Genomic DNA, 20,498 nt, shown 5'->3' on the forward strand with positions numbered 1-20,498 from the left:
TCTGCTGTCCCCATTACCTTCCACATCAGTTTGTGCTTTCAGTACATTGGATTGAGGGAAAACCTAATGCTTCTGCTTCTTGTTCTGCAGATGGATGTCCCGTTCCTGGACAGGTGGGTGACTCTCTGTGTTTGCTGGGGAAGGGGCTGTTTTCTGCTCCATGGCGTGCTCTGGTGCCCGCAGCATCATGCTGGGGATGAGGCATGCTGTGTCCCTATCGCTCTGTTTGTGGCTTTGCACCCTGAAGAAGCATCTCTGCTGCAGGCGCTGCAGCTCGGGGCAGTGGGGGCTCTCCTCCTCCAGGCCGGGACCCAGCCCAGGTCAGCCCCCTTCAAACCAGTCCCCTGCTTTCTGTGGAGCACCCAGACCTTGAGCCACCTCCCGAGGTTGCCGACGACACCAGGGGCTGTGCAGCCTGCAGCAGCGCTCCCCTCCAGGCAGGGTCTGTGGTGCCAGCTCTGCCCTTCCCTGTGCACACCTTGGCTGGTGTCTGGATTAAAGGGCTTGAATCTGGACACGGGAGCTGAAGGGGGAGACCTGTGACCTTGTCCTCAGATCTCCCCATGCTTTTTCCCCTATAGCCATAGGAAAGAGCTGGCAGGAACCTCAGCAGAGCAGCACTGCCAGTTCATTTCTGATTTCTTTGCTGTCAGTCCCCAGCATTGCCTTTGGCTGTCCATTGCGGCTTGGTACGTTCATGGACAAGGCCTTTGAGATCATCAGCTACAGTCAGTTCCCTCCTTTGTTCCTTGCCTTGCCTCCTTGAGTCCATGTCCTCTGGATCCCTGTAGGTCTGTCCTGTCACTATCACCCCTTCCCTGCTCTGTGCCCATTTAGTTATTGTCACCCTTGTACAAGTCAGTTCCTCTGATGGTTTTTGCCGCCCTTCACTAGAGCTCCACTTTGCCATCCCCTTGGCACTGTGAATCCTTGGCTGCTCCTGGTGCAGTCCCTGGCACTGGGATGTGGATGTACACTCTCACCTGCCGTGTGTTTGCTGCCGTGCCCTCCCTGTCGCTCCCTGCTCGTCCCCTCTGCCCCTGCAGCACGGCTTGCTCGGAGCACGTCTCATTTGCACACACCGTGGTGGTCGCTGGCACACTCACAGGTGCTGGGAGCAGTCGGTTGTGATGTGTTGCCCGAGTGGCCAAAGCTTCTCCTTCTCTTTCTGCTTGCCAGGGGTGGAGAAAGGTCTGAGCACTTGAGGGTGTCACTGCTGGAGCTGCAGAAGTTCCTGCTGGAGTGCCAGAGGGTGAGTTCAGCACTGGACCAGCGGAGGGATGATGGGATGGGCACTGGTAGGGACCTGAGGGCAGCCTTGCAGTGGGGCTGAGGTGATGGTTGTGGGTGCTCTGCCTGGCACAGCCACAGCCTGAGCACATCCTCCCTAAGTACACTTCAGCAGAAGCTCTTCCCTGTGAGGGTGCTGAGGCGCTGGCACAGGGTGCCCAGAGAAGCTGTGGCTGCCCCATCCCTGGCAGTGCTCAAGGCCAGGTTGGACACAGGGGCTTGGAGCAAGCTGCTCCAATGGAAGGGGTCCCTGCCCGTGGCAGGGATTGGAACTGGAGGAGCTTTAAGGTCCCTTCCAACCCAAACCAGGCTGGGATTCTGTGATTCCTGGGGCAGGAGGTGGTGCAGGGGGAGCACTCGTGGGGGTAAACCTCAGCCAGGAACCCTGGTCAGCGAAGGGACCAAGAGCAGAAGGTCTGAGAGGAGTGGAGGGAGGAACTGGTCAGGGCAGGGTACCCAGTCCCAATGGCCTCAGCTGGTCACTGAAGGTGTGGAGCAGTCGAAGCGTCATGGTCCATCCTGTCTGCTCCAGAGGCCTCAGCAGCTCCTGAGGAGCAGCCCGTGGATCTGCCCCTTCCATTTAGCAGCAATCTGAGGTCTTTCAGCACAGCAGGAACCAGCAAAAGACGCAGTGTGTGATGGCCTAATGAATGACACTGGAGGGGAGAAGCCAAGGGAAGCTGGGTTGGGTTTTGCTGTTGAGCGAGGAGGGGTGGCAGATGTGTGCGGAGGAGCTATTGGAGAGGAAATGCACGGTACTGAGAAAGTGAGGAGCACTTGGGAACAGGGCAGATCCCACAGTTGCGTGCGAGCCGGTGTTTGTGCTGACAGTGCAGTTCATGGCAGAGCTGGTCTTGCATTAAAAGCTGCCTCCTTCACGGTTAACGCTGTGGGTTGGATGAGCCACAGGTGGGTTTGAGCAATGCTTTCTGTCTCTCGGGGTTTTACAGGAGCTCTGGGCTGCAGACACCCTTCAGGTACAGGAATTCATGTTCAACTTCCTGAGAGACCCTCTGAGGGAGATTGACGAGCCTTATTTCTCCCTGGATGAAGTAAGACATCTTGAACACCGGCGTGTATGGAGCGGGGTGGAGCATGTGTGACATCCCCAGTGTGCTGGGTGACAGCTCTGCTGTCTGTCTCTTCACGTGTCTGGGTGATGCTTGAAGGATCACAGCTCCTGTAAGCTCTGTTGCTGTGAGGGGAACGTGGTGGGTCACCCTGTTGCACAAGAGCTGGTTGGCCAAGCAATGGCTTGTGGGGTCTTTTCATGTGCTGGTTGTATGCAGCTGGGAGTGCTCACCAGGCATTCATTTGGAGGAGGAAAGGGACTGCACTTGGTTTGATGCCCCTTAGGGTAGCTGGGTAGCTGCTGGGTAGCTGCTGGCAGGGAGGGTGAGATGCGTGTGCAGGTAAACCTGGCTCCTCCGCATCATTAACATGCTTCTGTTTCTTCCTGAGCAGTTTCTCACCTTCCTGTTTTCCAAAGAGAACAGCATCTGGAACTCGCAGCTGGACATGGTGTGTCTGGAGAACATGAACAACCCTCTCTCCCATTACTGGATCTCCTCCTCACACAACACGTAAGGACGAGGGGATGCTCCCTCCACCCGTCCACTCCCAGCCTCCCCTTCCCCAGGGTGGGGTTCCCCTCATCTTGCCCAGTCCCAGTGGTGGGTCAGGTAGGCTTTTCCAAACCAGGGTCAGTACAGCAGAGACCTTCCTCTTGGTGCCCAGTCCTCCCTCTGTCGTTTAACCACCTGTGTTTTGCTCATTGTCCGCACCTCACATCTTCACACTGGGATGTGAGGTGACCTGAGGTGACACCGACCTGTGCATTCAGGTCAGTGAATGGCTGTCACTCTGGCCATTCCTTACCATTAACAGCATCACCTTCCAGAGGCTCTTAGGACAGATGTGACAAAATCCTGGCAGGCAGAAGCTGGCCATTTTTCTTCTCTGCTGCTAGAAGCACCTTGCAGGAGCTGCCTTACTGCAGATGGGCTCTGGCTCTGCTCCCCGTTCATGGGATGCAGTGACAACACCGCAACCCAAATTTAAAGGTGCAGGGGGCGGGCAGAGAGCTGCTGGCCTGACCCTGCTCTCAGGCTGCTGCAGGGGGCACTTTGTGTCACTGATGCTGATACCGCTCTTTGAGTCTCATCTCCGGGGCCGGTACCCAGCACCTCAGCGTGGTGCTTGCAGGCCCCTGCAGCCGGGGCAGAATTGAACCTCCCCTGGGGTGGCTCTGCCCAGCAGGCACCCCTGCCCCTGGGAGCGCGTGGCTCTGCTGATGTGTTCTCTCCCATGGAAGGTACCTGACCGGGGACCAGTTCTCGAGCGAGTCCTCGCTGGAGGCGTACGCGCGCTGCCTGCGCATGGGCTGCCGCTGCATCGAACGTGAGTGCCGGAGCTGTGCTTTGTGCCCAGTGGTGGCCGGTGGTGCTCAGGGGAGGCGCTGGTTGCTGGTCGATGTGCCGTTGCCACCCTGGTGTGCTGGAGGGGCCGAGGGTGTTGGCTTGGTGGGACTGGTGGTAGGTGCCTGAGCTTCTGGTTCTCCAGGAAGATCTGGACGTTCACCTCACTGCTTTGTTACCTTCCAATGTGGGTCCCAGCAGTGCTTATTTCAGTCCATCTCATCCTGCTTGTATCCCAACCAAGATGCTTCCATGGGTCTCTTGCAGTGGATTGCTGGGACGGTCCTGATGGCATGCCAGTCATCTACCACGGGCACACCTTAACCACCAAGATCAAGTTCTCTGATGTCCTGGTCACCATCAAGGAGCATGCCTTTGTCACCTCCGAGTGAGTACAGCAGGACCTGGCCTGCAGCTAGCAGAGCTGCCGGGAAGGCAAGGAGAGGGTAGAGCCAAGGCTGGGGCAAAGCAGCTTTGGGTAAACCCCAGTAGTGCCAGTCCTCCTCCACCATGTGCATCGCCAGCAGTGGTGGGGACACTGTGCTGTAGGGTGGTTGCACTGAGTGTTCAAGGCAGCACAGATCACTGTGGATGCAAAGTGCTCCTTGAGGGCACAGAGGCTGTGACCTGTGACTGTTAGGTGATGGTTCCATCTGGACACTGTGCTGGTCCTGACAGCTCTTTTCCTTCTCCCAGTTTCCCAGTCATTCTGTCCATTGAGGACCACTGCAGCATTGCTCAGCAGCGGAACATGGCTCAGAATTTCAAGAAGGTCTTTGGGGACATGCTCTTGACCAAACCTGTGGATATCTCTGCTGATGGCCTTCCCTCTCCAAACCAGCTCAGGAGGAAGATCCTCATCAAGGTGAGCTCCCATCCCCAGCTAGTGGAGACAATGGGGGCAAAATGGTGTGGGTGTGGAAAAAAAGGCAGCTCCTAACCTCTGGAAGGGGTTCGCTGGAAGTGGAGAAGTGATGCTAAACCCAGTGGGAGACAAAAAGCTCTCGTGCTTCAGAGGAGCTGCTATGGAATAAGCTCAGCAGCTGGGTGCTGCCCTTCTGCAGAGCTTGGGGGATGCTGGTATTCCTGCTGCAGGAATCACCTCTGGGGAGAAGGGTGGGACTTCAGTGCCCTTTGATGATCTCTGTGGCATGGGTGCCGCCGTGGTCCTTTCAGTCTAGGGGAGCCCACTGCAGCAGACCTGACTGTGCACTGGGCAGCCCACACTGCTTGCTGGGTGCCTGCTCCCCTCGAGGTACCTGACCCACCCCTTGTCCCCCAGCACAAGAAGCTGGCAGAGGGCAGCGCTTACGAGGAGCTACCCACATCTGTGATGTACTCCGAGAACGACATCAGCAACTCCATCAAGAACGGGATCCTCTACCTGGAGGACCCCATCAACCACGTACGTGTCTCCGTGCCCTGACCCCGCACTGTGGGCCCCATAGATGCCATGGTAGCTCCATAGGGTCCTGCGTGGTGCTGGTGGGCAGGGCTGTGGTGCACAGGAGCTAAGAGGCGCTGCTCTGTCCTGTTCCTCGGGGTCCCTGAGGGCGGGGGGTTTCTGTGCTGGCTCTCTCCTGTGCTCTCCCCATGGCACCTCCTCTTGGCCCTTGTTAGAGGCAGGAGCTGAGCGAGAGGGAGCTCTGGGCTGAGGCACTGCAGCTGCGCTCTGTAAAGCCTCTTACCTGTTGCTGCAGTCAGTTCTAGCCATGGCATTTCCTGCCTCCTACCGAGTGCCCACGGAGCTCCCACACCTCAGCAAGCATTCTGCTCTGTAAGCACCAAACCTTCCCTCTGCTGTGTGCATCTGCTTCCACACAGTCGCTCCCTCAGCAGCTTTGCTTCCCTGAGGATCTGCCAGGCAAAGTCATGTGTGAATGAAACAGAGCTGTGGAGAACAGGGAAGTGAAGCACATAGCCATCTCCTATAGCCTCACTGGGATAGCTCCGTGCTGAACCTGGGCAGAATCCTTTCTTTTTGCACTGATTTTCTTTCCATTCTGTCATCCCCTTTTCCTACATGCCGGGGTGTTTGCAGTGGGAGCTGCAGTCGCTTTGGATGTAAGAGCTACCACATCCTTCGGATTTGGGCAATGGCTTAGGAGCTCCTGTGACTCCACTGAAATCAGTGTTGCTGATTCACTGACATCAGTGACTGTCCTCTGCAGACCCCATCACCCCTCACTGCTTGTGCTGACCAGGAAGAGCTGGTCCCATGAATGGGTGGTGGGGGCCAGCTTCCTGCTGCCTCGGGGGTCCCTTTGCCCAGAGTTTGTGTCCTTGCAGGAGTGGAACCCGCATTACTTTGTCCTGACCAGCAGCAAGATCTATTACTCTGGGGAGACAACCAGTGACCAAGGAAATGAGGATGAGGAAGAGCAAAAGGAGGTGAGGGCTCCCTTGTGTGACGGCAAGTCATTCACGTAGAGAAAGGCCCCCACTTGCAGCACTGTGTGCAGTTCTGGTGTCCTCAACATAAGGACGTGGAGCTGTTGGAGCAGGTCCAGAGGAGGCTACAGGAATGATCAGGGGCTCAGCACCTTCCATGTGAACATAGGCTGAGAAAGTTGGGGCTATTCAGCCTGGAGAAGAGAAGGCTGCGTGGAGACCTCAGAGCAGCCTTCCAGTGTTGAAGGGGGCCTGTAGGGATGCTGGGGAGGGACTCTTCATTAGGGACTGTAGTGACAGGACAAGGGGTGATGGGTTCAGACTGAAACAGGGGAAGTTCAGGTTAGATCTAAGACAGAAGCTCTTCCCTATGAGGGTGCTGAGGCGCTGGCACAGGGTGCCCAGAGAAGCTGTGGCTGCCCCATCCCTGGCAGTGCTCAAGGCCAGGTTGGACACAGGGGCTTGGAGCAAGCTGCTCGAGTGGAAGGGGTCCCTGCCTGTGGCAGGGGTTGGAACTGGAGGAGCTTTAAGGTCCCTTCCACCCAAACCAGTCTGAGTCTATGATTCCATGAGTTGCCTGCCCAAGGGGCTGAGCACTGCCAGGTGCCCACAGGGGGGGATAGATCCTGTGAGGGAAGGGTAGGAGCTGCTGCAGAGAAGCTCCCTGGTCCTGGTGGGAAGAGCCCTGCGCACTGGCACCGGAGCCTGCCCTCAGGGCGCTGGGTTCCCTGCAGGTGAGCAACAGCACGGAGCTTCACTCCACCGAGAAGTGGTTCCATGGGAAGCTGGGAGCGGGCCGGGACGGGCGGCACATCGCGGAGCGGCTGCTGACCGAGTACTGCATCGAGACCGGCGCCCCCGACGGCTCCTTCCTCGTCAGGGAGAGCGAGACCTTCGTTGGGGACTACACCCTGTCCTTCTGGTGAGGCCACAGTGCTGCTCCCTGCGCTGCGGACCGGGGTTCATCCGGTCACTGTGCAGCGGTGCGCTCCCATGCTCCACAGGCACATCCACCCCTTTTCTGTGCCCCAGCATCCTGTCAGCTCATCATCCCGTGCAGAAGGGTCAGGTCCTTTGGGACCCTTCCATGGCAGCCCTCTGGTGGCGCAGGAATGCTGTGTGCAGGCTGGGGCTGTGCCTGAGGCTGGTGCAGGATCTCCACAGAGGACCCTGGTTCTCCCTCTCGCGCAGGCGCAACGGGAAGGTGCAGCACTGCCGCATCCACTCGCGGCAGGATGCCGGCAGCCCCAAGTTCTTCCTGACGGACAACCTGGTGTTCGACAGCCTCTACGACCTCATCACCCACTACCAGGAGGTGCCCCTGAGGTGCAACGAGTTTGAGATGAGGCTGACGGAGCCGGTGCCACAGACCAATGCCCATGAGAGCAAAGAGTGAGTGTGGGTCTGGGGTGGCTCGTGTCCACTGGGAAGCCAGAACCTCTTGGGACACCCTCCCACATCAGCCATTCCTTCCTTGCTGGGGCTCTATGGTCCCCACTTGCTCCCTGTGGAGCTCTGTGTCACAGCAGCCATGCTGGCCATCTCTGCTGCCTGTGTTGCTGATTCATTGTGGTGGAAGTTCAGTGCAAAGCAAGGAGGTAGTGGGCTTGGTTGGGATGCCCTCACCGGTGCATCACCAAAGGGCTCTGTTCCTGCCTGCCCCAGAAGGAAGACAGCCCTGTTCAGTGCCATGTATATGATGATCTCCCTGTCCTCCTTTTGAGGATTCAAGCAGACTTCTAGGGGCTGGAGGGGAAACCCTGTGGCATGGCAGAGGTGTGGGGGAGCTGGAGGTGTGGGGACCTGTGCACAGTGATGTGTCTCTCCTGGAAGGTGGTACCACGCCAACCTCACGCGGGCCCAAGCTGAGCACATGCTGATGCGGGTGCCGCGGGACGGAGCCTTCCTGGTGCGCAAGAGGAGTGAGCCCAGCTCCTACGCCATCTCCTTCAGGTGTGTGGGTGCAGGCCCTGGGCTCCTGGTGTGTCCGTGCTGGTGGGTGCGGGAGCTGGAGCTGGGGTGCTGCAGTGCGTGAGAAAGCAGGAGGGTGGCTGTGATCCTGGCATGAGCCTTCCCGGAGCTCTTCTCGCTCCTGTTGGCCCTGGATAAGACCCACAGCCCCTTGAGAGCCTTCAGGACCCTGCTCCTCCTCCCGTCTCCTGCTGAGGGATGCCTGTGCGCCTTTTGCTCGCGTGGCTTTACCTTGGCAGAGACCTTCTCCTGCCAGGTGCCAAGTGGCTCCTCTCTGCCTTCGCTCCTGCCAGGGCGGAGGGGAAGATCAAGCACTGCCGGGTGCAGCAGGAGGGCCAGACCGTGCTGCTCGGCAACTCCGAGTTCGAGAGCCTGGTGGACTTGATCAGCTACTACGAGAAGCACCCGCTGTACCGCAAGATGAAGCTGAGGTACCCCATCAATGAGGAGACACTGGAGAAGATAGGGACAGCGGTGAGTGTGGGCGGCTCTTGGAAGAAGGATGCTGGACAGGTCTGTTCCGAGCTGGTGCCCTGAAGCGGTGCTGTATGAGCCATCTCTGGGCTTCACAGTCTGCACCTCTCGGGGCTGGAAGCACTTCTGGGCTTCAGTGAGGTTTATTGCTGTTCCTTTGACCTGGTACCCAAGTGTGGGCTTGGGCATCTGCTTGCTGTGTGCAGCATCACCTTTGGTCTGTGCCCTCCCTGGGGCGTTCTCCCTGCCTGCCCCAAGGGAGAACCTGTTCTCCTGCTGTAACTGCTGCCCTTTGCTCCCGCAGGAGCCGGACTATGGAGCCCTTTACGAGGGACGCCACCCTGGGTTCTATGTGGAAGCCAACCCCATGCCCACCTTCAAGGTATGTTCCCAACTGCCTGCCACGGCACAGCCTGCAGGGCCGCAGGGTTTAGCTCTGGTGCCCAAGGTCTGTATTGTTTTGCACACTCATATCTATACCATGAAGGGAGGCACGCTCTAGATTGAGCCTGCAGGTTCCCAGGCTGAGCTGCTTCTTGTCCTGAACCCTCCAAACTAAACCCATCAGTGGCTCCGGCTCAAAGGAAAGTGCCAATGTGGAGCCATGCCAGACCTGTGACCTCTGGTTTGGCCTTGATTTGTTCTGCAAGGTCATTAGGGCCTGGCAGCAGGGCTGGGCACAGCCTGCACACAGCCTGCACACAGCCTGCCTCATGGTCCCCCCAGCAAGCACATCATTGTCCATGTGTCCATCCGCTGCCCGGCCTCATGGGAGCCCTCCTCATTGCAGTGTGCGGTCAAAGCCCTGTTCGACTACAAGGCGCAGCGGGAGGATGAGCTCACCTTCACCAAAAATGCCATCATCCAGAATGTGGAGAAGCAGGAAGGAGGCTGGTGAGTGCGTCCTGAGCCTCCCTTGTCCCTCGGGACATGCTCAAACCATGGTGCCATGCACAGGTGGGTCCCCTCCGGGGTGGCTCCATCTGGGGGTTGCTGACAAGCTGCACAGCCCCAGAGCCTCACAAAGCCTAAAAGCAGATGATGGAGGAGCTGCCTGTCCCCTGTCACCCCAGTCAGGATGCTCTGCGACCCCACGTGGGTGCTGAGGCTGCCCCATCCCTCTCTTCCAGGTGGAGAGGAGATTATGGTGGCAAGAAGCAGCTGTGGTTCCCCTCCAACTATGTGGAGGAAATCACTGGTCCCAGCAGCCTGGAGCCAGAGCGGGAGGTGAGCTCGTGCGGAGCGGAGCAGGGGGGCATGGCGGGAGGAGCGGTGTGCGCGCATCCCAGCACCGTGCCCAGCACCATCCTGCCTCTGCTTCCTTCCCAGCAGCAGCTGGATGAGAACAGCCCCCTGGGAGACCTGCTGGGGGGCGTCCTGGACGTGCCCTCCTGCCAGATCGGTGAGTGCCAGCAAGGGCCATGGTCCTGTCCTGTGATGGATGCAGGGCTTCAGTCTCCAGTTGCCTCCAGGCACCCCTGTGCCTGATGGAAGTGCACAGTCTATGGTATGTGCTGATTGTGCAGTGACTGCTCCACTGCTGCTCTTGGCACAGGAGCTGCTTTGGGCTTTGGGGCTCAGGCACATCCTTGCACCCCCAGTACAGCTGAGGAACATCCAGGCCCTGCCAAGGAGCCTTGAACCTGTGGGGCAGCTGCCCCATAGCAAGGGAGCTCAGACCAATGTTGTGGGCTCCTCCTTTCCCATAAGGGTTGGTCCTCCCTCACATACGTGTGGTCCATCTCCCTAACAGGGGCTTGGGATGCTGGGTCTGGTCTGCAGCTCTTGGCTGCCCCTTGGCTCCCCTGAGCCCTTTCGGTCCAGGTGGCTGTTCCCACCAGAGCACTTCAGGGCACAGAGTGAAGCTGATGTAGGTATGGGAGAAAGAGGGCATTACAAAGGCTTCTCAGCCCCCTCAGGGTACGCTCTGCATCCTCACCTATCCTGGGCTTCATCTGCTGCCTCCAACAACCAGAAATGGAAGCTTCTCCTCTTAGCTGAGAAGTCCTGGGGCAGCCACAAGAGCCCCTCATGCTCTCCCTTCCTCCCTCTGTGGTGTGAAGGACACGGCTCAGCATCTGCGGTGACGTTGCCCTCTGCTCCCTGCCCACAGCCATCCGCCCCGAGGGGAAGAACAACCGCCTCTTCGTCTTCTCCATCAGCATGGCCTCGGTGTCGCGCGTGTCCCTGGACGTGGCAGCCGATACGCACGAGGACCTGCTGGACTGGGTGAAGAAGATCCGGGAGGCAGCGCAGACGGCTGACGCACGGGTGAGCAGAGCCCTGCACTGGGGGCATCTCCTTCCCAGCCATGGGCTTCCCACGAGGAGCAGGGCAGGGTTGGTGGGACAGCAGCACTGATGATGGACAGAGGCGGTAAAGCCAGAATAACCTTAGACAACAGAGCAGAGGCCACACGTGGTGGGTTGAGGTTCAGGCTGGACATCTCTGGAAGATCGGTCCATTGGGAGGGTGTTGGAGCCTTGGGAGGTTGGGATCTCCATCCGTGGAGGTGGCAAGGCTCCACTGCCCTGCATTGGTAGCGCTGCCAGTCCTGCTCCAGGGGAAAGGTGGGACCCATCAAGGGTGCTTTTGTGGTGTTTCCCCAGCAGACCCGCTCATGGTTCTCAGAGCATGGGCAGCAGCAGCAGCCAGTGCTGCCACTGACTGCAACTGGTGAGCTGAGATACCCAGTGCCACTGCTCCCCCTGGCCCTGACACCTCCCTCTCCCTCTCTTGGCAGCTCTCCGAAGGGAAGATGATGGAGAGGAGGAAGAAGATTGCCCTGGAGCTTTCAGAGCTGGTGGTCTACTGCCGGCCTGTGCCCTTTGATGAAGAGAGTGAGCATCTGCTGGCCTGGTGGCCACTGCAGGCAGTCACCAAGGCGTTACAGGCCCACAGTGTGGTGTCAGGAGCAAGCTGGAGCCAGTTTACACGGGAGCTCTAGAAATGTCATTCTCCAGAGGGTGGAAGTTCCCATCCCCATCCTTCTGTTGCTGGGCTCTGTCACCATCCAGAGCAGCTGCTGAGGCTGAGGCTGAGGCTGGAGAGCATCGTGCCCCATCACCAAGGGTGGCTTTGATGCCTCAGCCATCGCATTGGGCACCTGGCAGATGCCCTCGGGTCAGAGCAGGGTCTGGACAGCCCGATGGTGCTGAGTCACGGGGCGAGAGGACGGTGTTAGGGAGGGGCCTGGGATGGTTGAAGTGTTTGGAAGGGGAGCGCGCTCCTGGCTGACCCTGCACTGTCTCCTTGCAGAGATCGGCACAGAGAGGGCCTGTTACCGGGATATGTCCTCCTTCCCCGAGACCAAGGCGGAGAAGTACGTCAACAAGATCAAGGGCAAGAAGTTCCTGCAGTACAACCGCCTGCAGCTCTCCCGCATCTACCCCAAGGGCCAGCGCCTCGACTCCTCCAACTACGACCCGCTGCCCATGTGGATCTGCGGCAGCCAGCTCGTGGCCCTCAACTTCCAGACCCCAGGTGAGGGCAGTGGGATGGGGACCTGCCTGCACCCTGCCCTGGTCCTGCCCAGACCGGGGCCCAGGAGGGGCTCTGCAGGAGCCAAGCTCCGTGGTCACGTCCATGCTTGCCGCAGGGCAGACGTGCTCCAGAAGGCTGGATTGAGCAGGAGCTGTGCTGAGCCAGGAGCTTGTGGTGCCACAAGGACAGGATGAAGTGGAGAGGGAGCAGGGAGTCCCCTGAGGTCCCTGGTGATAGGCAGGGGCCAGTGCAGCCCCAGCTTCCACTCCTGCTCAGGCTGCCCTATCCAGCCTTCCCCTGGCCCTTGGCAGCCCCTGCTGGGAGCTCACCAGCCCACCAGAGAGCTGTGTACCTCTTTTCCTGCTGGCTTTACCATTCCACTGGGGAGTTCAAGCGTCTCGCAGGGTGGTTTGGCAAACACAAGAGCCAGCACAAGGAAAGCTGAAAGGAGAGGGAGGTAAAAGAGGTGACCCATGGAGCAGCGGGCAGTTGGGCAGGTTGTGCAGGAGGAAGTTACCCCTTGGCCCCAGTATGTGTGCAGGCTGCAGTGAGACTTTGGTGCACCAGGCGCTGCCAGGGGATGGGCTCTGACCCCTTCAAAGGGCTTGTGCAAAGCACCAGTCCTGGTGATGTGGCTGGTGACACGAGCATGGGGTCTCCTCCCTCCATCTCCTCCCTGTGCATTCCAGACAAGCCCATGCAGATGAACCAGGCCTTGTTCATGTCCAGTGGCCAGTGTGGGTACGTCTTGCAGCCGACCAACATGCGGGATGACATCTTCGACCCCTTCGACAAGAGCACGCTGCGGGGCGTCGAGCCGCTCTCCATCTCCATTGAGGTCAGTTCCTGCTCCCGGCGTGGATCCAGGGGTTGTACCAAGCGGGGGGTGCCCTGATGGTGCTCCTGGTTCCTGGCCTCTGCAGCTGCTCCTCACCCAACCCCTGAGCCCCAGGCTTGGGGAGCTCCCACTGGGGGGGGGGATCCGTGGGTGCTGCTCCTGGGTGCCGGGAGAGGAGCAGCAGGAGCATCCCCCAGTGTTCCCATGGGACCCCTCCCGCCAGGGCCTGGGGCCGCCAGGTGGCATCCACGAGCTGTGGAGGTGACATCCCGGTCCCCTGCGCTTGGAGTACGACAGCTCCCATCGGGATAACACAGAGCATGACAGCTCCCATCGGGATAGCACAGAGCATGACAGCTCCCATCGGGATAACACTGAGCTGCGCCATGGTCCCTCCTTGTCGTGTGGTTGCTCCGGGCTCCATGTTCCCATATCCCTTTGGTTATGGTCTCTCTTGGGAAGATGCTCACGATCACAGTGGATTTCTCAGCCCGTTTCTGTGTTGCTGGTGATGATAAGAGGAGGGGGCTGCTGCTGGGGGTACCAGAGGATGGGCTGGAGGTGCTTGTGGCATCTTTTCCTTCCTGGATGGTGGAACAGGACTGGCCTGTCCCTGTGTCAGCTCACAGCACAGCAGAGGCTCCGCAGGGTAGGGGACCGCTCACCAGCATAGCTCCTGGAGTGATAGGAGGCTGCAGCTGCACCATGACTCTCATGTTTGGACCAGTGGCTGTCCCTGTACCAGTGCAGGCATCCCCAGTGGTCCCAGAGCCGAGCTGTGGGTCACCAGTCTCCTTTGCAAGTCCTGTCAGCTCAGGCAGCTCCTGGGGAGGAGGCACATCCTGCTTTTAGCTGCTCACAGGTTTCTGACCACACACAGAGTGCATCTCCTCTGAGGCCACCTCTGTTCCAGAGTGATCCCACCTAAGAGAGCCACAGCCCTTCCCAATGGGGACACCCCATTGTGTCCCATCTGCACCACTGACCCTGTACCCAGTCTCCCTAAGAATCCCTGGCCCCATTTCCCTGCACCGTCTGCTTTCCAAACTCCTTCTGCATCTCGGGGTGCAGCCGCAACCACCCGGCGCCGAGTCAGCGTGACGCAGCCCATCACTGTCTCCTTTAAGAGCAGGGCTCAGCCTTTGTCCCCTGGCAAAAGTGTCCCCAGGGCAGCCAGCTCAGGGACGGAGGAGCCGGCTCGAGCTCAGCGTGACTCACAGCACATGATCCAGCGTTGGCAGCACCTCCTTCCCCTGCTACAGCAGCGTGCCGGCAGCACGCCGGGCTGACAGATGGCCACTGCAAGCGGGAGCTGGGATTCGTGTCCCTGCAAGGAAGCAGGTTGTCATTTGAGTGGAGCACAGGCTGTGCTATGAACAGGAGGCAGAGCAGCAGCGGAACAGCTCCTTTTTGTCCTCAAGCCAAGGCAGGAGGGACAAGCTTCAGCAAGGAAGGGGATGTCCAGCATGGCTCTGCAGGCTGGGATGGGTTGGGATGCTGCAGTCCCAGGCCTGGCTCTGCAGGCAACAGACAGGAACCTGGGACGTTTCACTTGCCTCTTGTGATGGCTTATAGATTGAAGTGGTGCTCAGTGGCACCAAAGCAGCCTCCAGGGTGACACCATAGTGTTTCCAGGGGTGGGAGTTGTTTTTCCCCAAGGCAGGCTGGGCTGGGCTGGGCTGGCTTGCAGCATCTCTTCCCTCTCCAATTCACAGAGCCAGGGTGATTTAGTTAGAAGGAAACTGGTGTGGGATGCAAACACACAGTTTTCTCTTTGCTCCCATCTCTTACCAAGTGTCTTCTGGTCTGTGCCCAGGTCCTGGGGGCCCGGCACCTTCCCAAAAATGGGAGGGGAATCGTTTGTCCCTTTGTGGAGGTGGAGGTGTCCGGGGCCGAGTATGACAACGCCAAGCAGAAAACAGAGATTGTGGGTGAGTGAAGGGCTGGGAGAGGGACCCACCACCCCTCCTGGCTGTGGTGAGAGCTTGTTGCTTGGTGTCAGCTCCGGTGGCACGGGGACGTGGGGCTGGGCTGGGCTGGGCTCCCACTGACTCTGGTGTCCTGTGGTAGCGGACAATGGCCTGAACCCACTCTGGACCCCGAAGCAGTTCCACTTCCAGGTCAGCAACCCCGACTTTGCCTTCCTGCGCTTCGTGGTGTATGAGGAGGACATGTTCAGCGATGAGAACTTCCTGGCTCAGGCCACCTTCCTGGTGAAAGGCTTGAAGACAGGTACAGCCCTCGGGGAGGCGGGGAGGGCTGGCCCGGTGGCCCCATGCTGGTTGCAGCCTTAGCCAGGGAGATGCTGAGTGCCGTGGGAGGATGCTGTCAGGCTCGGTCCTTCCCATCCCCATGGCAGGTCAGAGCCCCAGGGAAGGCAGAAGCCATTTGTTAATGGCCACTGGGGCTGACTGCCACTTGAGGGGAGGTGGGTGGCAGAAGGGGTGTTGGAGTCCCCTTGAGTTCTGTGCTGGGGACAGATGTGTCCCTGCCAGTGATGCTGGGGCGGTGTCTGCTGTAGGCTTCCGAGCTGTGCCCCTGAAGAACAACTACAGCGAGAACCTGGAGCTGGCGTCCCTGCTTGTTAAGATAGACATCTTCCCTAGCAAGGTAAGGCCGGGGCGTGCTGGCCCACTCCAAAGGGAACTGCAGGAGCTTATGTTCTGTTGGGGATCTTCAAGTATTAGCTGAAAGGGAAATGACAGCTTGCACCTCTGACCGTTCCTGGATGGGTCCCGTGCACTTTGTCCAGCAGCCTGGAGCTCAGCCATCTTCCCAGTGCCTCTCTTGGTGGGAAATGCTTTGGACAGAGCCCTGGATTTCCAGTCCTTTGGTACAACTCACCCACCTTAGCAAACCGCAGCTCAAGCAAGGGCTTGATTGACCTCAGTGCAAGGGGACCACTTGATTAGAAGAAAGAGGGCAGGTTGACAGGGCTTGGAGCAAGCTGCTCTAGTGGAAGGTGTCCCTGCCCATGGCAGGGGTTGGAACTGGATGAGCTTTAATGTCTCTTCCAACACAAACCATTCCATAACTCCGTGACTGTATGCAGGAGAAGGTGATGGTGCTGCAGGGCTCAGCAGGGCTCTCGGGTGCAGCACTGAGCTGCCAGGGCTGCTCTGGAGCGATGCACGGAGCGCTGGTGGGATGGCAAGCCCTGGACTTGCCCCCTGCAGCGAGTTGGGGTGTTCAGGCAGGGTCCTGCCTGGGCTGCGATTGACTTGCCTGGAGAGCCCTTCAGCAGAAGGGGCAGATGTGCTCGATCCCAGTCCCTGCTGCGCTCCGGGGAGGTTACAGCTCAGGACCGTGAGCGCGGCTGGCCCGGGGCTGTCTGTGTTGGCATGAAGTCAGAGCTCCTTCAGAAAGGGATGTTAAAGCCATTACAACCCCTGAGACCCCATGAGCCCAGCACTGCCCTGACGAGCAGACCCACACTTTGAGCTCCCAAGCCCTTTACTCCTGCTGTTGTTTTCCCAATCCAAGCAGGAGAACGGTGAGATAAACCTCTTCAGTGGGGCAGCCCTGCGGGACCGCGCCGGGGATGCTGCCACTCAGCTGCTGCTGGGCAGAGGCAGAGAGGGCTCCTTCGAGGCACGGTACCAGCAGCCCTTTGAGGAGTTCCGCGTGTCGCCGGAGCAGCTGGCTGACCACTTCGAGAGCCGGGAGCGCAGGTAGGGCAGTGCCCACCGGGACACATCCCACCCCAGCATGGTCTCCTTGGTGGAGGTGGATAAATGCAGCCTCCTCCCAGTAACCCAGAGAGGAGCTGCAGCCTTTTTGCTGCATGGAAACCCTACATTCCAGCATGGAAGTTGTGCCAGTCCTTTGGGGAGCCTCTGCTTTGGGGTCCATGGGGATAGGGTGGGAGAAGGAGCTGCCACCCTGCAGCTGGTGGCACTTAGCGCCAGCATGGGGATGTGCTGAGCCATCCGTGGGACACAGCTTTGGCCACCAGAACATTGCCCTGGATCGTGCCATGGGCAGCCTGAGTCGTGTCCCCTCTCTGTGACCCCAGCAGGGCGCTGCGGAGGACCCGGATCAATGGGGACAACTGGCTGTAGCCCATCGTGGCGGTGGGAGCACCTCCAGTGCCGGTGGATCTCCCGGCACACTGTGAACTGGTTTCTATGGAAACGGCACTGCTATGGCCTACTTTCAGGCAGCTTCTCCAGTTTCTCCACTGAAGTGTTTGAGTGGAGAACTAAAAAAAAACATATATTGGGAAAAAACCCCAAACCAACCCCGAATCCCTCCCGTCACCACCAAGCCCTTAACGAAGCACACGGGTGCGCACCGCCTGCCAGCTGCCGAGGGGAGAGACAACTGTCTGATGGCAAAGAGCAAGACCTGAACTCCCCCAGCCAGCCCCTGCTGCCGCTGTTCTGCCCGGATCCCAGCGATCCCACTCCTGTGCAGCTCTTTGGCACTCGTCCTTTGCTGTGCCATTCCCAGAGCGCCAGGCAAGGGGGGGACATGAGTGACCAAGGCAGCACCTATCTCTGTCCTGGTGGCATCGCATCTACCTACCTGTATAGCCACTGCCGATGGGCCAGTAGTGAAACTCACATTTACAAGGCCTCTCTAGCTTTGAATGACAATAAAAGTGTCAGTATTATGTGTGTGGTGTGTGGTGCATGGCCCCACTGCAGCCCTGGCTGGGTGTGCAGCCATGCCGGGGGCTGCGCTGCTCCATCCTTCCTCCTGGCTTTAGGGAGGTTGTAGCTACTGGCAGGGGGCAATAACCAGGAGCAGCCCTAGGTTTAATGTGGTTATGTGCCACAGCTGACCCTGCTTTGCTGAATGGGAATGGGGACAAGCAGCTACTCCAGGCTGCAGAAGGATGACTAGGCCAGAGGTATCCAGGCTCTGGCACATAGCTGGGTCACCCAGTGCTGGCCTCACCCCGTGGGTAAGTTGTGCTTTTAAACACAAAGGAAGGTTGTGATGGAGCATTCCCCACTTGGGGCACAGCTCAGCCATCCCCATGACCAGGGCAGCTCCTGCTGTTGGCACCAGGGGATCACCGTGGGCTTCCCGAAGTGAACGCAATCACCAGTCGAGTCACAGTCGTCTTTTCCACTCTTTATTTAGGAACAACCAAAAATGTCTGGTTTCATTTCAACAAACTGTACAAGCAAGCTCTTCCCCTCACCCACCCTCACATCCACATATACAAAAGGAAGGGAAACTTGCCGTTCACTTCTCAGAAGTGGCATTGTTGCTACAGGGAGTTCTTGCCCTCAGAATAAGAGCAGGTAAAGTTCCATAGCAGGTACAAGCTACCCTAGCCCTAGTAATAGCTACAGCCCACAATCACAGGCAGCTTCACTTTTTGTTTTTCCTCTTTAAAACCTTTACCAAAAGTAAAAACTAGTTCCTGTCTCACACGATTGCCAAGGTGACCATCTAAAACTGTGGTCTTAAGAAAAACACAATAATAACCCCACTGGAACCCCCCACACCTCCCCAGTACAAAGACCCAGCAGAGCCCTTGCTCTGCTCCCTAGCTGCACGGCCACCCTTATGAAAGGTCCCGTTGCAGCTACAATTACATTTTCCTTTGGATAAATCCAAGCAAAAATTCCAGGTCATTCAGCACCAGCATGATTTCTAAATAACAATAATTAAAAATAAAAAAAAAAAAAAGAGACCCCATTCGGCTGACTTTGTGGTCTGCTGAGAAACAAAGTGATCAACACGCTGTTCCCAAAGGCTCTCTTTTAGTGCAATGTTAGTATGTGCAAGGGGAATCACAGCCACGTACCCATAACACCACCACGAGCCAGATGGGGCAGAGAGAAAGTGCAATTTTAGCAAGAAGTTTTCTATGCCATGGATTCCTAGCCCAATCTTCACTACCACCAGTAAGCAAGACTCCTAACACCACCCTCCATCAGCACAGGGGAAAAGTGGCTTGAATTGTGCCATCACAATATGGCCAGCGTCAGCCAACAGAGCACTCCTCACTGGAACAGGCAGGAACAAGGAAACAAAACCACAACACAAATCACGGCTTCGCTACAGAGCTCCCTTGCTCTGCTTAAAGTTGTGTGATGCCAACCCAGCATTCCTGGCAGGGACCGCTGCCAGGAAAATATACAGCAGAAAGTAAACTTGCCAAGAGAAAAGGTACAGCTTGCAAGTGTCTCATCCCTACACCTCCATTTGTAGCGCTGCCTCATCTTACCCTGCTGGTTTGGGATCAACTGAGGAATGACAAGAGATGTTCCTGTTGTGAGCTGAAGCACACCAGGCCATCGACTGATTGGAAAACAGCAAAGCCAAAATTATCTGAGCAACAGCAGAGAGAAGTTTACAAGCATTTCAAATGCTATCAACTTGACAGGAAGGTACAGCATCACGTTAACTTGGTAACTGGTGACTAAGTGCTGAAAACCATCTTTCTCTTCTAATTTCCAGTGACCCAGCTCCACACACCACCTTCCCATCAGGTTGCCTCTGTAGTGCACCTAAGAGAGGGGCTGCAGGGAGGTCAATATACAACACTTCTACCTGTGACCAAAACCTGTTTTTTCTAAACCTCAAAACACCGTAAATGGAAACCCAGCTTTCTCCATCCTCCTCTTTCTCCTGAACAGACAGGGGACAAACCTTAGCAAACATTAACCAAGCAGCTCCAGCTGCTGCACCAGCATCGCCCAGACAGGTTAAGGCTCTGTGACTCTCATCAGAGCTGCCAGCAGCAACTGCTTCTGCTGGTGGCTTCTGGTGGTGACCAGGGAAGGGACATGCAGCCACACCAGTACGTGCAGCTGGAGCTCTGTGGGTCACCCATGGAAGCAGCCCTTGTGCTGCAGGCCCAATGTTCCTCGGACAAGTGGGAAGAGGAGCCTGTAAATTATGGGTTGTTTAGTGTTCTGCTAAAGAAAGTAAGAAAAAAGTGATTTCCAGGATGGTGAAAACCAAGGTACCCAATGAACCAGCCACATCTAGAATCCCACAGCAGCGCCTGCTGACATGAACAAATACAGTATCTGTTGTTTTCATCAGGAGAACCAGCAGCTCTTCACATGAGTGGGCCAGGTATGGCACAGATCAGGGGGTGGGTCATTAAGCAATTGGATTGTGCCCTTACTCTAAGCAGCCTCAGAGACACAAGTAACAAGATTCACACGGATTAAAAATGATGGTTACTCCTGTTGCTGCCCCACACAGAGAACGGAGCTAAAGAATTTCATTTCCCCCTCTTACTGATGCTGGCTACCTGATCTCTATCTTACACCCCTCCTTTCAAGTCAAGAGAGTCATCTCTGATTAGAGTATGATAAATATTCACACACTGTGTAGAATCCTGGTGACGCTTCCTCTTACCACCAGAAGAGCTGCTGCTGCTGGGGCTCTCAAGCCATCTCTCATTTCTTCCTTTCAGTTTCAGATGCAAACACATTTCTAATGTCCTGCACCAAAACCTGAGCCTGGTTTTGGTGAGGACACCTGCTTCTCCTCAGGTTCAGACAGGGCAGCAGGGCCACAGAGCTAACCCCTCAGGTTCTGCTTTCACAGAGGTTTCAAGTCAACTCAGCAAATGCAGATAGGGAGGAATGCAGGGGTTAGAAAGGGAACTCGCTGCTTTCTGATGTTCCTGTCCCTAACCCCCCCTCACGCTGGGCCCT

At 57.6% G+C, this 20,498-nt stretch overlaps 1 protein-coding gene across 6 annotated transcripts in view; it reads left to right on the top strand.

Moving 5' to 3' along the window:
- The window catches only part of PLCG1 (phospholipase C gamma 1), a 41,809-nt gene extending 24,330 nt beyond the window's left edge, over nucleotides 1-17,479 (top strand). The window contains exons 7-32 of one of the 6 annotated variants that reach the window (XM_061376786.1): nucleotides 91-113; nucleotides 1,180-1,252; nucleotides 2,241-2,342; nucleotides 2,755-2,873; nucleotides 3,605-3,690; nucleotides 3,975-4,095; nucleotides 4,404-4,572; nucleotides 4,990-5,112; nucleotides 5,997-6,098; nucleotides 6,833-7,020; nucleotides 7,290-7,490; nucleotides 7,932-8,051; nucleotides 8,363-8,543; nucleotides 8,848-8,925; nucleotides 9,334-9,437; nucleotides 9,674-9,770; nucleotides 9,873-9,945; nucleotides 10,657-10,814; nucleotides 11,287-11,383; nucleotides 11,802-12,026; nucleotides 12,716-12,864; nucleotides 14,681-14,795; nucleotides 14,935-15,096; nucleotides 15,386-15,474; nucleotides 16,348-16,535; nucleotides 16,880-17,479. In XM_061376786.1, the coding sequence (XP_061232770.1) occupies nucleotides 91-113; nucleotides 1,180-1,252; nucleotides 2,241-2,342; nucleotides 2,755-2,873; nucleotides 3,605-3,690; nucleotides 3,975-4,095; nucleotides 4,404-4,572; nucleotides 4,990-5,112; nucleotides 5,997-6,098; nucleotides 6,833-7,020; nucleotides 7,290-7,490; nucleotides 7,932-8,051; nucleotides 8,363-8,543; nucleotides 8,848-8,925; nucleotides 9,334-9,437; nucleotides 9,674-9,770; nucleotides 9,873-9,945; nucleotides 10,657-10,814; nucleotides 11,287-11,383; nucleotides 11,802-12,026; nucleotides 12,716-12,864; nucleotides 14,681-14,795; nucleotides 14,935-15,096; nucleotides 15,386-15,474; nucleotides 16,348-16,535; nucleotides 16,880-16,925 (3,189 nt within the window). In that variant the 3' untranslated portion in view covers nucleotides 16,926-17,479. The remainder of the gene's footprint in view (nucleotides 1-90; nucleotides 114-1,179; nucleotides 1,253-2,240; nucleotides 2,343-2,754; nucleotides 2,874-3,604; nucleotides 3,691-3,974; nucleotides 4,096-4,403; nucleotides 4,573-4,989; nucleotides 5,113-5,996; nucleotides 6,099-6,832; nucleotides 7,021-7,289; nucleotides 7,491-7,931; nucleotides 8,052-8,362; nucleotides 8,544-8,847; nucleotides 8,926-9,333; nucleotides 9,438-9,673; nucleotides 9,771-9,872; nucleotides 9,946-10,656; nucleotides 10,815-11,286; nucleotides 11,384-11,801; nucleotides 12,027-12,715; nucleotides 12,865-14,680; nucleotides 14,796-14,934; nucleotides 15,097-15,385; nucleotides 15,475-16,347; nucleotides 16,536-16,879) is intronic. The other 5 variants (XM_061376789.1, XM_061376788.1, XM_061376790.1 and 2 more) reach the window with 5 other exon arrangements.
- The last annotated feature ends 3,019 nt before the right edge of the window (nucleotides 17,480-20,498 follow it).

This window comes from Neopsephotus bourkii, unplaced genomic scaffold (genome assembly GCF_033783945.1).
Source record: "Neopsephotus bourkii isolate Nb327-2 ecotype Australia unplaced genomic scaffold, CSIRO-AGI_Nbou_v1 NB_1737, whole genome shotgun sequence".
NCBI classification, from domain to species: domain Eukaryota; kingdom Metazoa; phylum Chordata; class Aves; order Psittaciformes; family Psittacidae; genus Neopsephotus; species Neopsephotus bourkii.